Genomic DNA, 17,924 nt, shown 5'->3' with positions numbered 1-17,924 from the left:
AAAGTTTGATTATTTTGAATCCGATTTCAAGCTAGCTGTGCAGAATGGATAGGTTTTAAAGGTGACATATCATGCAAAATCGACTTTTTAATGGTTCTATACCTGAAATATGTGTCCCTGTCTACAAACCCCCCAAAAATGAAAAGAATCCATTCTGCCCCTGTTCTGATTTCTCGACCTTTCTGTAAATGTGTGTGAAACGAGCCGTTTCAGTTTTCAGTGTTTTTCATACGTCACAACGCCATCCGGTCTGTAACAGGAAGTCAGAGCTCGGAGCTTGTTCAGCCCACAGACTGTATAAAATACAACTCAACCCCTCCTCCGTTTTTCATTCCCTGCACACATGTGTGCTAACAAGGAGCTTAGGAGGGAGGCATGCTAGTTGTAGGCTATCTTAATAAACACAAAGGTCGTTTTTACTCCCCACGTCTGCAGATTTGAAGATCTAGTGGATGATTTTTATTTATCATGGATAAGTGCTAGCGCTAGTTAGCATAGCCACATAGCTACATGTTGGTAGCTGTGTACCAAGACACACATCGACATACTGATAAATAAAACAACAAGAAACACTAAATCTGTGACCAATCCTTCAGAAAGGTCCTGCTGCAGGCGGCTCTCCGTCAGGATCAGATTCTGGATCAGATTCAGAGGGTTGAAGTAACGCGGGTCTGTGAGCAGCCGTGTATATTCAGCCAACATGTAAACATTAGATCAACGTGCTGGACAGCCGAGGCACATCCACTTCCTGAGGGGGCGTGGTCAGAGAGCTCATTCTCATTTAAAGGCACAGACACAGAAAACAGCCTGTTCTGAGCAGGGCTGAAAAAGAGGGGTTTACAGGCAGACCAAAATCTGATTTCAAAGTGTTTTTTTGAGCAATAAACTTTAAAGACATGTTTTGGGGACCTTATAGACCAATATATGTTGATGGAAAAGAGCGTAATATGTCACCTTTAAGTGTTGGAAATTAAAGCAGTTGTACAAAAATCGGAGTTTCTGGTGTCCTGATCTAATAACTGCAAAAAGTTGTGTAAAAAATTTGCTCAAAAATCAAATCCAAAGCATGCTCTTGTCTCTTGTTTTTTCCTCCCAGACCCCCATCCAGGGAGAACACCCTCCCCCGTCGCACACCCCCCACCCAGCACAAGTTCACCACCATGGACTCCTACCAAACCCTGCCAAAGACTCCTCGTCAGAGCCCCCTCCCTGCCCGACTCGGCGAGTACAAGTACGCCCAGGACCGCCTCAGCCACTTCCGCCTCACCCCGGAGCAGGGTGGCCCGGCGTCCAACACCGTGTGGCAGCTCTATGAGTGGCAGCAGCGCCATCAGTACCGCCACGGCAGCCCCACGGCGCCGCTCTACACCCCGGCCCCGGATTATCCGTTCGGGCCCCGCCCGCCATCCACCGTGCCACCCACATCCAAGACTGACGGGCCGCCCCGCTGTGTGTCGGTACCACCTTCATCTGCAGACATCCCCCCACCTGGTCCCCCTCCAGGTATGAGCAGAACGCTGTCGCCTACAAGGAGGCCGCACACGCCGGCTGACAGGGTGACGGTCAGACCTGTGGGTGACCGGTCAGTGGTGGACATCCCCTTCACCATCTCCCCACGCAGGAGCAAATCTCAGATGCTCAAGGTAAAACAGAAAGAGAAAAAGTGTTACAACAGAACAAATTTAACCCTTTACTGTCAAGCAGGAGACGAGGCAAAATGTGTTTTACTAGCTGACAAGACATCGGTGTTTTGGCATGATCTCTGACTTTGAGGCACTCTGAAAGTAGCTGAAACACACTGTGAGGAGTTGTTTACAGATTTTTAACAGACTTAGATGAATACTGCTGCCTCTGTATGACCTTCAAAAACAAACAAACCATCAGAAAACTGAGTGACTGTTTCTATATCATCCCACCTGTCAGCCAGAGCGTCCAAAAGAGCCTTTGTGACATTTTTCTCTGCAGCGTTTGGCAGCGTTGAGCACCATAGATTGTAAAAATGGAGCTTGTAGAGACTGCCAGTGAGCGACTGATACGTCTGCATGCACAGGACAGAATCAGCAAAGACCTTAGACGTCTCACTTCTTCTAGAGCGGTTGCCAAAATCGACACAAAATGACGGTTCCTTACAGATGGTTTAAAAATTTGTAACATATCAGTCAACCCAAATGTATCTCTCTGCATCCTTCAAATTGAATTAATAGTTACGTTTTTACCAAGCAGCAACCTCCGGTCTAAAAATATGAGTCCAATGCAGAAGTGCTAAAAAACTGCAGTTCATCAAGGATCCACTTGAGGCTGGCTCTCCAATTCAAAAAAGCCGATCTTTACAGCAGAAATAAACATGTTTACAGCCTGGTTCAAAAGACGAGTGTAGTCTGGATAGCTCATTTCTCGATCGGCACACACTGTACGGGGGGGTGAATGTTTTCATAACAAGTCTTCCAATGAGAGGCACAGCTGACTTGATTGACAGGCGGGAACACTGTAGCTGTGAGGAGGCTCAAAGCCCGCCTCTATATGTCACAATCGCTCGACAGCAGCAATATGGCTCCTGCTGACGATTGGCCTCAAAACAGCGCTTCAGAAACAGATGGGTGACGTCACGGATGCTACGTCCATTATTTATACAGTCTATGGTTTTTAAATTGTATCTAAATGTGTGATAACAGCTGAACAGAAAAAATATGTTAAATATATAAGTAAGGTTATAATGTATGAAGTAAAGGTGCATTTTAAAATACATGGTACAGGCAACAGTGAAAAGGACTTTTAAAAACAGCAACCAGTAGAAACATGCAGAGTCTGTTTCAGATTGTTCAGGGTGGCTCTTGCCTCTGTTTGACTTGTACATAAGGTGTAGTAAGAAAGGTATAGTGTATAGTGAGGAGGTGCTTCTGCAAATTACACTCCAGACAGGGGAGCGGAGTGGCCTTTTTGAGCCTCCTAGCCAACAGCTACAGTGTTCCCGCCTGTCAATCAAGTCAGCTGTGCCTCTCGTTATGGAAAACTCATAATCTCAATATCTTCAAAATTCACCCCCCGTACAGTGTGCGAGAAATTAGCTATTCAGACTACACTCGTCTTTTGCACCAGGCTGTAAACATGTTTATTTCTGCTGTAAAGATTGGCTTCTTTGAATGGGTGTGTATGTGGTTTCCTGTACTTCCAGAGCCAGCCTCTAGTGGACACTTGATGAACTGCAGTTTTTAACACTTCCGCATTAGTTAAAATTCTTGCGGTCTTAGGTTGCCGCTTGCATGTGACGTGTGTTTTTAAAAGTAAACTTCAGACTGCACCTTTTTGGCGTCACCTTTGCTAATGGGAGTTAAAGCTGGGGTTGGTAGTCAGATTTAGATCCACTTTTTGTTATACTGGTTAAAATGATCTTTATGTCAAGATGGCAATCGATACATCATGTGTTCTTAAAAAAGACGGAGTCCTGAGGAAATGCTACATTCAAATTCATGCTAGCTTTCCGTGACTACCAACCCTAGCTTTAATCACGGTTGTTTTGGAGTCTTGACCAATCAGAATCAATTATTCGATCACTGCATTCTTCTGCATGGATCATATGAATGTTGGATCCCTCTTCTCTTGCTGCTTGTTTGTATCATCATATTTCTTTTAATGTGAAGTGCAAACATCAAATGGAGTATTTCCTCATCCAGAACCGTGTCAGTCTTTGTGACAGTGAGGGCTGGATGTTGGAACTGTGCTCCACTGAACAGAATAATTGTTTTAGTGCCACAGGGTGCAACAACAGACAAATCCTTAATGCAGTCACTCTGTAAAATAACCTCAGCTGCCTCTGCCGTCACTCAGAATCAAACTATTGGGAATGTAAATGTAATGTATAAAACAAACACAGAATAAGAAGCATTTTGTGCAAACAAACAGATATAAATTAGCAGCTCCATTATGCAGTATTTTGCATATCACATTTTGCGAGTGAATTTTTTGAAGTGAGTGAAAAACACACAAATATGCAAACGAACACCCACTCACCTGCAACCATGAGCTGCTTCACTCTGCCTGGAGATAATAAAACACCCAGTCTCCTGTTATCAAGGTCATAGGAAACATGGAAGCTGTTTTTAATAGCACTTTTTATTATTCTGTTGTTCCATAACTCACTTTGTCTTATCGTTTATGAATGTTCATTTGGAGCCGGCTCTGAATGAGACGTGTTGTCTTTGTGTTGTCAGGCTGCTACGATAGAGAGACGGTCCATGCCTCCTTCATCCGGCTACATGACACACACAGTCAGTGCTCCCAGCCTGCACGGCAAAACGGTACGTACGAAATATTAACACAGGCTTCAATATGGTGCAAATGTTCAGATGTTAACAGACATCATATCAGGCATGGATACGTGTTGTTTTTTTACTCTCTTTTTTTAAACTTTCAGCAGAAAATGTAAGGGGATAGTTTGGATTTTAAGCTCTGTTCAAATAAAGCAAAGAGATTCTACTCCAACAAAGTTATATCTGATGAACTCAACATTTTATTCACTGCTTCACTTGAAAGTCCCAAACTATCCCTGTAACATTTGAAGGCATTAGCGTGATGTGGATGTGACGGAGCCCCCTAAAGTGACATGGGCAGAAAAAAATGATTATGGCTTGTTTCCACCAGGCGGTCCGGTATGGATCAGTACAGTTTTGATCGGTAACGCCGCTCCTGTTTGCGTTTCCACAGACAACCGTGCCCTACTTGGTTGGCGGCGAGTAAAGGCTGGCACACATTACAGGATTCTTCAAACCTTCACACATTTAGAGACCACACAACAAAAGACAGATTGCACAAGATCTCTCTCGTCTGATCCTATAGTGTGTAGGGATGGGTACGATTACTCGAGTACTCGCCGTTGATCCCATTATTCGAATAGCATTTTGTTACTTGCGCACCTGGCAACATAACTTGAACTCATACAGCGTTCCATGTGTGACCATGTGCTTTTTGTTTTCTCCTAACTGAATATACTAGGTAGGAAAATAATTAACGGGATATAAACGTATGACTTCTCCGGCCACGGCTTCAGCTTTAGAACACACCGAGTCAGATTTCAGCAAAAACAACTGTTTTACTGCAGCTACGGCAACTCTTTAGGGACACGTCATTCAACCGAAAGAGAAAGCACAACAAACACAGAACCGTCTGCGACACCTGAGACATGTCAGTTATAAAAAGTGATGTCTGGAAGTACTTCGAAAAAACAATGAAGTTAATGAGCAGTGCAAGATATGTGGCGTTAAACTTCCATACCATAGAAATACTAGTTTGATGATTAACCACATGCGCTTAAAGCACAAGGAGAAAACAGCAGAGACGGATAACAGGCAGTCTCACATCACGTCTTTTGCTCGCCCTGTTAGCACACGTCGTTGTGATGAAACCAGAGCGGAGAAGATTAGCCTGATAATAACCAAAATGGGAACTGGAGATATGCTCCCTTTAAGTTTTGTGGAAGGAGGCGGCTTCAAAGAGCTGATCGTGTTAGTCGAGCCGGAGTACAAGCTACCATCACAGAGAACAACAACTATGAGAGTGGAAGAGATGTATGAAGAAAAGGCAGCAGAACTTACTACAACTCTGGTCTGGTACGTCCGTGTCCGACGGACTTTCATTTATTTATTTTTGTTTATGGTTAAAAAAAATAAATAATTGCGAGTACTCGAGTAATCGTTCATTAGGAAATTCGAGTAATTGTGTACAAGGATTACAGTAAATTCCCATCCCTGTTAGTGTGTGGTGTGTGCACACACTAACCGATCCTTCAGCAGAGTATCAGGTTCTTCACGCTCAATATTCCAAATCTTGCGTAGTAAAACGTGACTTCTGTGTAAACAAACATGGCGGACGAACAGAAAGAAGCAATGATGATTGTTTTCAGCCTCTTACTTTCTGAAAACACACACGAAAAAGAAAAACGATTATGGAAAAAGTCATGGAGACGGCGGGAATGTGGGCTGTACGCATTACAGCGCGAGTTATATTCATTACAGCGGTGAGTTTTCACCGGCGTCAGGTTTTTGTTTGTTTTTACTTCCTCTTCCGTCAGTCAGCTGAGTCAGCTCGCGTCTTGATTGGCTTTTGCTCCGGTACACGTGACATTACACACTGTGCGCACTTGGCTCCTCTCAGAGCATCCCCACACACTATAGGACTTCTAGTCGCAAATATTAAACATGTTCATTATTTACGATCTCTCCTTCTGAGGCCTTCCGAGTGGCTCCGACCGGAAAAAATCAGTCTTAACACACCCCACACCACAGGAACATCACACACGACGTTGTTTGCAAACATCAGACAATCAGGCCTTTACTGGCTTTGATCGTAAGGAGGAGATCGGGACAAAAATCAGCCTGATTATCCTGTAGTGTGTACCCGCCTTAAGCCGGATGCCGATAGCCGTGTCAGCTACGTAGTAGCGTGACGTCATGGCAGCGTGACACAGTGTACCCCGCTAATAAATGCAACGAAGAAGTAAAATGCGATTCCCAGGCAAGTCTAAACCTCCGCGGTCGACCATGGAATGCCGTTTCTTGACGCCATTTTGCAAAAAAAAAAAAAATGGTCTTCCCAAAGTCAACTGGAGATTTAAAGATGGCGGGGTTATGTGTCGTTCCTCATTACCGCTGTCGCACGGGAAGTGACGATTCTTTCGACCAATCAACGGACTGCAGTGTTTCTAGCTCCACCTTCTGGGGTCCGATCGGTATATCTGGCACCCCAACAGAAGGGTACCTAAAAGTGGGATGGGACAGCTTGGTAATTTGGGGACCTGTCCCTGTTTTAGTCGATGGAAACGCCACAAAATGCGTGCCGTACCGAGACGAACCGAACCGCTTGGTGGAAACGGGGCTTTTAGCCCCGTTTCCACCAAGCGGTTCAGTTCGGTTCGTTAGCCCCGGGTTGGGTTAGCCCCGTTTCCCCGTTCGGTTAGCCCCGTTCGGTTAGCCCCGTTCGGTTAGCCCCGTTCGGTTAGCCCCGTTTCCACCAAGCGGTTCAGTTCGGTTCGTTAGCCCCGGGTTGGGTTAGCCCCGTTTCCCCGTTCGGTTAGCCCCGTTCGGTTAGCCCCGTTCGGTTAGCCCCGTTTCCACCAAGCGGTTCAGTTCGGTTCGGTTAGCCCCGTTTCCCCGTTCGGTTAGCCCCGTTTCCCCGTTCGGTTAGCCCCGTTTCCCCGTTCGGTTAGCCCCGTTCGGTTAGCCCTGTTTCCACCAAGTGGTTCAGTTCGGTTCGGTTAGCCCCGTTTCCCTGTTCGGTTAGCCCCGTTTCCACCAAGCCGTTCAGTTCGATATGTTCGATATGTTCCCCTTTCCTGTGTGCACAAGGTACCAAGTGCGTACTTGAGATCAACCAGTGCATTGCTGTTTTCCAGTTTCGATCTATAAATGACAGTACAGGAGTTATTGATCTTTATTTCAACCTTGAGCTTCATTATAAGGATATTACCTCTTTGCTTGCACATCGTCACAGCTTCATTGTCTCGGAACGAAACCTAAAACGTTCATTCTGCCTTGTTGAAGTGGGTTTTGCCCAATGGGATATACAGTTTATTTCACGTGCGCACGTAATACCTTTTCGTGCTCACGCAATAACATTTCTTAAACTCAAGAAATGTTCTTGTGAGCACGGGATAGTTTCTGGTGCGCACGAGGACATATCTAATTATTTATTCTGCCCATGTCACTTTAAGGGCTCAGTAGGATGTCCCTCCTGCAGTCTAGTAATGTTTTTTATCACACATTCAGTCACCAGAAGAACTTTCATACTCTTCTGCTGCCAAATGTTTACCGCTCTTGACAAAGTCTTGATGATCTTTTTGAGGGTATGAGCCAGTGTGCTGCAGCTGATCTTTCAGGAGCTGTTATTAATCCTTGTCAGAGTGTTTCTGTGAGTCCTGACTTCTTCTCTCAACACTAATAATCCTTCCACATGTAGCTGCTTGTTTAGTCGGACACTTCAGAACAAAGTGGCTGCTCCTTTTCATCCTTTTTTAAAAAGCACTCAAAGTTTCGCCGAGGTTTGGCGCGGTCAGCTTTGATGCCACATTTCCTGTCCTGTGCTGCCCGACAGCCCGAGGAGCTCACCCTGCTCCTCATTCAGCTGCGCCGGCATCAGGCCAAGATGGCCTCCGCCCGTCAGCACACGGTAACCCAGCTGCAGCGCATCAACGGTCCCAAAGAGCCCCTCCACCACAGCCACCTCCTCTCCGCTAGCACCACCGCTAGCACCAGCCCCCTCCTCAGCTCCGGCCCCTCTCCCGTGTCCTGCCTCGGACACATGGGCCTCTCAGCTGCCCTGGGCTCTTGCAACACCCAGGTGGGGGCACACCTGCCTGATCGGCCCTCATGTAACAGAGCGCTGTAGAGGTTGCCACTGAACATATTGCAGGACTGCATTTCACTTGGAAAACCACCAAACGTAGCTGAATTTACCACAGATTTATTATTGAAGTTGTGCCGTAAGATTTAATTTGTTTTATACAATCAATAATATATTTTATCAATCAGCTGTGATGTGTCAACAAAACGCTCTCCTCGTTAGATTACATGAATAATAAACGTACAATGACTCTGATCTTAACTTGCTAACTTTTGTTTCCAACTAGCAGAGGTAATAACCATACATCTGCACGACATGAGAGTACCGTTATATTAATGTACCGTATGTTGCAGTTCACGACTTCAACACTAGATGTCACTGTTGTTATTTTACACTATAGATTAGTTCAGTCAGACAACTCACGTTTAAAATGTTTATTATAGCAGCAAATACATATCACATGTTTGGCGCCCAGCATCCGGCCTCATCACTCCCTGCAATAGCAATAGCAATAGCAATTTTTTTTATAAAGCACATTTCATTACACGTAAGTTCAATGTGCTTTACATGGAGAATTAAAAACATAAAGACATTTTTCCAAATAGAATAAATAAAAACATAAAAACAATAGATGCACCCAACATGCATCAGACACAGCAACCAAACAAACAGCAGTTGTTGCTGCACATGCATCCAGTCACAACAGTCATCATATCATTCATACGCTTGAGAAAATAAATATGTTTTCAGTCTTTTTTTCAAAGTGGAGACAGTTGTGATGGACCTGAGGTCAGCAGGCAGTTTGTTCCAAAAAGATGGACCACAGTAACTAAAGGCCCCTTCACCGAACCTAGATTTCACCCTGGGTACATTTAAAAGACCTCCACCTGCTGACCTAAGGATCCTGGTCGGGTTATACACTGCAGATAAGTTTACATGCAGACATTGAGGAGTGATGAGCAAAACATACTGAACACTACCCGGAGCCTGCAGGTGGATGCTGGGGTGGCGGTGGGGATGAAATAATATGCAGCAAGAGGAAAGCAGGGCAGCAGAGGCGTTGACAGGCAGAGGGAGAGATGAGAGATTTTCCCAGTTTAAATAGACCGCCAGTTTGAGAGGCAGAGGGCAGGATTGGATGATGGTTATGAGAGTGGGACATGTGACATGATTAATGGGAGTTACAGCAGTTATGATTAGCCGTTAGTTTGTTCAGACGAAATCAGTCAGCACTTAAACACCCCATGAAGAAAAAAGCTGCTCTCTGATTGGCCAAACCAAGTGTAAACATCATATCTAAGAGAATATAAGACTTTAAGACAAACCCTACGTCTCAGTGGTGAAACCAAACAATGACACAACTTAAAGCTGCTGTTGGTAGGAGTGGTGTAAACAACGTTACTTTTTTTCTGCTGGGTTTAGAGAAAAGGTCATGATACCCATCGGTACTCATCGGTAAGTGAAGTAATTTGAGACTATTGCGAAATCTCTGTGTTTTCCAATGCCTTTGTATCAAGCAATGTTATTATTCCCCTCACTCCTGTTATGACGGACCAATCACAGGTAATCTCCAATCCTCTGTCCTGATTGGCTAAGGGGTGGCCCCTACTACGTCCTCCGATTGGTTATGAGTCCGGCACTATCATGGGCACAAACAGAGTCTACCTTGCATACATCCGTCCACTGTTTGAATTTTCTGTCCCAGCCTGGATCACCCTCTCAGACCACCAACTCCACCGTTTACAGTTAATACAGAACAAAGCACTCAAACTGGCCTACAGACTCCCACCCTTCATCAGCAACCACTACATTCACTCCATATCAGGCATCCAGACCATCAAACAACGACACCAAGCAATAGCCCTGAGATTTCTATCATCTGCAACCAACAACCCTGCCCTCCGGAAAACTATCAAGGAAGCACATGCCACAATCAGCACCCCCCTGTCACTCATCATTCAACTCAAAAAAGACCTCCACCCACTGAACCCTCCATAACCCAGAAACATCTGCCTGTCCACTGCTGCCTGAGCCCATACCACTACCACACATATACACACATATACACAGCACACTTAAAACATGAAACACACATACATTAACAAACACACACACTCTTTAACTTTTATTCCACTACCTTAGTTAAGTTTATTTTCCCTATTCTTTGTTATTCTTTTTCTTTCTCACTACTTTACTTTACTCTATCTTCATTTCTGTACCTCTTTATTTCTTTACTTCTCTACTCGTCTCTACTTTTCTCTCCTTTTTTTTGGTTTGGTGCCTTGGTCCACAGTATCCTGTAACCTCTTGAGTCCTTTGCCTCCCTCCTCCTCCCGCCACACAGATAACCATGGACAGAAAAGGGTTACAACACCCTGAGCTGTCCCACCAGGCTCAAGAAATCACCTAACCTAACACATACAGAGAGGGGAGGGGGTTGGGGCTAAGAGGAAATCTGGTTTGGAGGGATAGTGTTGACATTCGAAGTCCCTCTCTCTGAACAGATGTTTACTCCGTGACTACCAACAGCAGCTTTAAGTTACAAAATAACAAGTTTCAACGTTTAGTTTAGTGAGGACTTTATACCCTAGCTTAGAACTCAACTTATGCAGAGCTGGTGCAACAGGCCACAGAGGCTCACAGGTGATATCAATCCTGTGTGAGTGGGTCTTACACATCTGCACCTCCCTGTTGCTCCTGATCCAGCTGTTAATACATGTTTGCATTTGAGATACAAAACAAACCCAACATGATCAAACCTTGGTGCATCAGTGGCGACCTCTACCAGAAGCTCCCGTGCTTCAGTCATGTGACTTCAGGCATGGTGATCTGTGAGCTCTGACTCGGCTGCCATCATAGAACCATCCGCCTCTCCTCCATGTGCCGGTCTTCGCCGGTCAGCTTCCATGTTGTGCTTCTGGTGATAATGTCCATAGCATGTTGCGCTGCTAACGACGTCCGTGAAGCCATCCCATGCTTTGGCTAACAGGCTGGATGTTGATGTGCAGATCGGCTTGGTGCTCTTGACTCTGTCATGTTTTTCTGTTTTGAGTGATCTGAGCTGAACTCTCTTCAGCGCTGTCCAAAGATCTTCTGCCGGATCTGCTTTGTGCCCGTGTTTCTGTTTGTGGCGTTCGCAGCACCGAGAAGGAAACATTGATGGATTTTTACTGTCCGTGTGAGTGTGTTGGTCGTCATGCATGCTGACACGTAATCTTCACACACGCGTCGCCACATCCTGCCAGGACTGACTTGTCAGTGCAGCTTCTTTACATTCAGGTGACTCAGAGGATGAATGATTGACTTCCTGTGGACACAGATCAATAATCCAATCACGTGTTTGTCCCCCTGCAGCCTGATGACACCTACATGCTGCTGAAGAAGGACTTGGAGTATCTGGACCTGAAGGTGAGAACAAAGAGAGGGACCTAACTTACCTGTGTTTACTTTTCTTGCTGTGCCTCTCCTGATTTTTAAAACCCCTCTTGTTCAAACTAACTACTGACTACTGTCAAAGCTACAACACAAACAACTAGATTCTAACACTGACTGGTTTTAAAGATGGCCGCCGTTTTGTGACTCCGGCTCTGTGTGTTTTTTTTTTGTGATTTTGACTCCCAGATCAGAGCTCTAGAGCCCCTGATCCTCGCAGTTCACAGTTTACTACTGCACTGCACTGCTGGGCCTCTCAGGCCTCTAATGAACGTAAGCTGGATGTGTCTGTATGTGTGTGTGTGTGTGTGTATGTGTGTGTGCGTCTGTAGGCAGTATCTGTGCACCTGCAGGACATGTAGCGTGTATGTGCCTGTGCATGTTCCCTCAGCGTTAGGGGTGCATGAGTGTAGTCTGTGTGTGGGTGTGTGTGTGCTCAACGCCATCGCTCCCAGCACCTCATTCACACTCTGAATGGAATCAAACATCTCATCTTCTCGTGACCTCTGACCCCTGTCATCCACCCTCCTCCTCTTCCTCCTTCTCCTCTTCCTCCTCCTCCCATGTGGTGATGTTGGCGATGCTGGTAAATTGGGCATGGGATGGCTCGGCAGTGCATGTGTCGTGGCTGTGGCTGTGGCCCGGTGGTCGATAAGCCAGCTGCTTCTTCCATCGTCTCTGAAACGCTGCACCTCTTTGACAGTAACACACGGGGCTCTCCTGAGTCAAGAGCACATGCACACCTAAAAACTATCCTCTCAAGCTCAAGACACAGCTGTTCAGGGCAACAAATGTGGATATTTTTTCCTTTTTAAATTTGCACCTGTGCTCAATTTTGATGCTTTCCAAACTTCTCATGAAATGGAGCGAGTGTTTCAGGAGGTTATTCTACCCTGTCAGATACTTTGTTGTTAAATATGAAGTTTCAGCTGCTTTTATTCAGTTCAGTGCCACACCAAACTCCTTAATGCGCCTTAATGAGTCTCATGGTTTACTTAAGGCTGATTTATACTTGTGCGTCGATGTGTCCGTGTCTCGCAGCAAATCTCCGCCGAAAAGCTTGAAGGCAGTGTGGTCTCTCTGATATCCGGTCGCTTGCTACGATCTCTGTTTACTTTTCCACAGAGATTCAGAGCGTGTTATGTTAACCTACAGCTGATACATGTTGCTGTTTATCATACAGACATGATTACAGGGAAGAATAGAGAGGAGGAGATGAAATACACAGCCGATGAGCGGGAATCCCCGAAGTGCTGTAAATGCCGAGTGGACCAATCACAGGGCTTCTGGTCCGCGTCGATACTTCTGCATCGAATCGACTGCGTAGCCTTCGCCGAGGGTCCGCGTAGCTTCCGTACCTACGCAGAGGCCTTCGCATAAAGCTGACGTGCACCTCCTCCAAAATGTAACTACCTGTAGAATCGACGCGGACCGCAAGCCCTGTGATTGGTCCGATCGGCTGCATTGTGTTTCTTGCATTTACAGCACTTCTGGGATCCCCGCTCATGGTCCGTGTATTTCATCTCCTCCTCTTTCTTCTTCATGTAATCATGTCTGTATGATAAACAGCAACATGTATCAGCTGTAGGTTAACATAACACGCTCCGAATCTCTGTGGGAAAGTAAACAGAGATCGTAGCAAGCGACCGGATATCAGAGAGACGGCACTGCCCTCTAGTGTTTCGGTGGAGAATTGCTGCGCGACACGGACACATTGACGCACAAGTATGTGGTGCTCATGTCCGCGTCAGCCCCTGCTGCGTACAAGTATAAACCAGCCTTTAAAGAGTCTCACGTTTTACTTAAGGCTCATTTATACTTGTGCGTCGGTGTGTCCGTGTCTCGCAGCAATTCTCCACCAAAACACTAGAGGGCAGTGTGGTCTCTCTGATAGCCGGTCGCCTGCTTCGATCTCTGTTTACATTTCCACAGAGATTCAGAGCGTGTTATGTTAATCTACAGCTGATACATGTTGCTGTTTAGACATGATTACATGAAGAATAGAGAGGAGGAGATGAAATACACTGCTGATGAGCGGGGCTCCTGGAAGTGCAGGATATAAGATAAGATATTACTTTATTGATCCCCCAGGGGGGAAATTCAGTTGTTACAGCAACCCAGACAGAAGTACAATCAAGAAGAAGTTTCAATAAGTAAAATAAAATAAAATAAAATAAAAATAGATAAAGATAAAATACAATGGAACAAATGGAATTTAGATTAATTGCAGTAATTACAGGCAGTATTAAAAAGGTTTCAGTAGTGACAGGTTGACATTAAGCAATAAATAAAAATATAGGTATGTAATATGACTACATGCTTAGGCCTCAGTGTAGGTACAGGAGCTGTGCTACGCCGTCACTTCGACGCAGAAGTATAAATCAGCCTTTATAAGATGCTTTTTGAAGAGCTGATCACCGTCCAGACATTCAAACATTTGAAGTTTCCAGGGCGCTAGTGGACTAGCGGTCTAACGTGGTCTAAGCGTCCCACGTATAGAGGCTACAGTCCTCGTCGCAGAGGTCACCGGTTCGACTCTCGGCCGGTCGTCCATTTACTGCATGTTTTCCCCCCGCTCTCTACTCCCCAAGTTTCCTGTCTCTCTTCAGTTGTCCAAAAATATATCTTTAAAAAAAAAAACATTTGAAGTTTCTAATGTTTTTGTGTTCATGTAGTCAAATCAGCTTCAATCTGACTCAAATGTACCTGGATGATCATTTTAATTAGCTCCTTCTGCTGGAAACCCCCTATGCCTCGATGAAGGGCGTCAGGAGAGATGGATTTTGAATGTGAAGCAGCATTATTTAGTGTTTTCACTGGGTTTAATCATTGTTTCTGTTTGTTTTGGAAAAGAGGAAACCTCTGTGGATTATCTGGCTCCGTGTATACACAGTTTGATTTAATAACACTGAACCTAAAAGCAAGCTAAGCCCTGTGCAAATAATTCAGCAGCAGCTTAGCTAGCAGCCCCCTCACTTCTGGTGTCTGCAGAGGAAAGCAGACACGCTGATTTTTAAGGCTGTGCTTTTTTTTATATTTAGTGTTTTGGTGGGTTTATGCATCGGGTCTCTTTGCTCCGGAGAGGAGGAACCTCTGCAGATTATTCTGAGAGAAAGAGAAAAGGAGCACAGAAAGGTCATTTAGAGACTTTGTTTGTGAGGTCTCCAGCCTGCTATTCAGTCGCTCCTGTTGCTCTGCGTACAGTGACTCAGCTTAAACAATGACTCATGTGCAAATTTAACGCTCCATTCAGGACCTTCTTGTCTGGTGTGGACTTTAAGTGTGCAGCCCTGCAGTGAGACACAATGTGAGCTCCTGAACCCGAGCAGTGCAGGCTGTTTTCTTTAAAACGAACATCCTCCTGCTCACAAAGAACACACTGCCACTCTCTGTCCGGATGGGACGCTGTGTAAAGATGTTTTATTGATAAGTCAACCTGTGCAGGGTTTTCAAAGTGTCCATAGCCATCGTGTTCTTCGCTGGAAGAGCGGCTTCTGTGTGCCAAAACTCACTCATGTCGTCATGCACACGAGGCGCAGAGAATGTGTCACAGATAGTGTGTCTCAGCCGTGTTATACTGTAGTCTGTAGCTGGTCTCTGTCCCCTGTACCTCTCTGTGATTCACACGCTTTGTTTACAACACACATAACATCTGTGAACGTTGATTCTGTGATTTTAGGTAGCTGGAAGTCAGACGCTGAAGGATTCGGGGAAACCTGTCAAGGTTGCAGAAAGTGACGTGGATGTAAGTGAATCAAACACACAACAGTTACATCGAAACGCTGTCAGGGAGCTCAAGTCTTTCCTCCTCGATTCAGAGGTTCTCTTTCTCTAACATGTGATCCAAAAATCAGTCTAGTGTCATGGTAAGTGAAAGTGTTGAAATCTTTATTTCTATAGCACCAAATCCCAACAAACGTTACCTCTAGACTCCTTCCAAACAGAGCAGGTCTAGACCGTACTCTATGTTCTATTATAAACAAAGACCCAACATCAAGACAGGATCAGATCCAGTCCCCTCTTCCAGACAGGACTCAGTCTGATCTCATCTTAATCCACCATGAGCAGAGCACTTTGCAGCATTTAGCAAGTTACAGTGGCAAGGACAAACTTCCTTTAACAGGCAGAAACCTCAAGCAGGACCAGACTCATGTTAGACACACATCAAGTTGGAGGTTGGAAAGAAGGATTGAAGAGAATAAGAGAGAGAGAGATGATGATGGTGAGACGGATAGTTGTAGATGTTACCAGTGGAGTCTGGCACGTCAGTACAAACTTCCTTTAACAGGCAGAAACCTCCAGCAGGACCAGACTCATGTTAAACACACATCTGCTGAGACCGTGTTGGAGAGAGGGATAGAGGGAGATGAAGAGAGAGAGATGATAGTGGTGAGACTGATAGTAGTAGTTGTAGCAACTGGAGTCTGGCACGTCCACAGCAGCAGAGATCCAGAGGAACCTACGTGACAAGGGAGCTCAGGGACTCCAGAAAGGTCTATTGTTAGTAACTTTAATGGGACAGGAAGAGTTAAAGTGAGTGACAGGCAGAGAGAGGAGAGAGAGGGAGAGACAGGATCCCAGTGGCAAGGACAAACTTCCTTTAACAGGCAGAAACCTTGAGCAGGACCAGACTCATGTTAGACACACATCTGCTGAGACCGTGTTGGAGAGAGGGATAGAGGGAGATGAAGATAGAGAAAGAGGTGATAGTGATGAGACTGATAGTAGCAGCTGCTGCAGCTTGAGTCAAGCACGTCCGTAGTGTCCGTCTACGGCAGCAACTGAGCGGAACCTACGGGACAAGGGAGCTCAGGGACTCCAGAAAGGGTTATGGTTAGTAACTTAAATAGGACAAGAGAGTTAAGCTAAGTGAGAGAGGATCCCAGTGTGCCAGTGTAAGCCTATAGCAGCATAACTAAGAGCTGGTCCAAGCCTGATCCAGCTCTAACTATAAGCTTCATCAAAAAGGAAAGTTTGAAGCCTACTCTTAAAAGTAGAGAGGGTGTCTTCCTCCTGGACCCTGACTGGTAGATGATTCCAAAGGAGAGGAGCCTGATAACTGAAGGCTCTACCTCCCATACTACTTTTAGAGACTTTAGGTATGACCAGCAGGCCTGCATGGTGGGAGCGTAGTGTTCTAGAGGGATAATAAGGCACAGATAGATGATGATAGTGGTGAGATGGATAGTAGTAGCTGTAGCAGCTGGAGTCTGGCACGTCCACAGCAGCAGGCCAGAGCAGAACTACGGGACAAGGGAGCTCAGGGACTCCAGAAAGGTCAATGGTTAGTGACTTTAATGGGACAGGGAGAGTTAAAGTGATGTCAGTGTGTCAGTTCCCCAGGAAGTCTAAGCCTATAGCAGCATAACTTAGAGCTGGTCCAAGCCTGATCCAGCTCTAACTATAAGCTTTATCAAAAAGGAAAGTTTGAAGCCTACTCTTAAAAGTAGAGAGGGTGTCTTCCTCCTGGACCCTGACTGGTAGATGATTCCAAAGGAGAGGGGCCTGATGACTGAAGGTTCTACCTCCCATACTACTTTTAGACACTTTGGGTACGACCAGCAGGCCTGCATGCTGGGAGTGTAGCTTTCTACAGGGATAATAGGGGACAGATAGATGATGATAGTGGTGAGATGGATAGTAGTAGTTGTAGCAGCTGGAGTCTGGCACGTACACAGCAGCAGGTCAGAGCAGAACTACGGGACAAGGGAGCTCAGGGACTCCAGAAAGGTCTATGGTTAGTAACTTTAATGGGACAGGGAGAGTTAAAGTGATCCCAGTGTGTCAGTGGGTCAGTTCCCCTGACAGTCTAGGCCTATAGCAGCATAACTAAGAGCTGGTCCAAGCTTGATTTAGCTCTAACGTTAACGGTAACGAAAGTTTGAAGCCTACTCTTAAAAGTAGAGAGAGTGTCTGCCTCCCGGACCCTGACTGGTAGATGATACCAAAGGAGAGGTGCCTGATAACTGAAGGTTCTACCTCCCATAGTACTTTTAGAGACTTTAGGCACGACGAGCAGGCCTGCATGGCTCCTTCTGGCTTTTAGAGAGATTTCAGGCTTCATCCACTGTTTCTGCTCCGTCATTTCTCGACACACGAGGATATAAAAGTTTGTTTCGGTGGAGCGACGCCGACTGCTGCAGCCCAGTGAGGATTATTAA

The 17,924-nt window shown here is 45.6% G+C and overlaps 1 protein-coding gene across 1 annotated transcript in view; it reads left to right on the top strand.

Moving 5' to 3' along the window:
• The window catches only part of LOC117814264 (pleckstrin homology domain-containing family A member 7-like), a 289,372-nt gene that overhangs the window by 229,455 nt on the left and 41,993 nt on the right, over nucleotides 1–17,924 (top strand). Inside the window, exons 11-14 of the mRNA XM_034685487.1 lie at nucleotides 1,097–1,643; nucleotides 4,209–4,295; nucleotides 11,686–11,739; nucleotides 15,443–15,508. Of these exons, the coding sequence (XP_034541378.1) occupies nucleotides 1,097–1,643; nucleotides 4,209–4,295; nucleotides 11,686–11,739; nucleotides 15,443–15,508 (754 nt within the window). The remainder of the gene's footprint in view (nucleotides 1–1,096; nucleotides 1,644–4,208; nucleotides 4,296–11,685; nucleotides 11,740–15,442; nucleotides 15,509–17,924) is intronic.

This window comes from Notolabrus celidotus, chromosome 6, assembly GCF_009762535.1.
Source record: "Notolabrus celidotus isolate fNotCel1 chromosome 6, fNotCel1.pri, whole genome shotgun sequence".
NCBI classification, from domain to species: Eukaryota; Metazoa; Chordata; class Actinopteri; order Labriformes; family Labridae; genus Notolabrus; species Notolabrus celidotus.
This window is presented reverse-complemented; position numbering and strand designations above follow the sequence as displayed.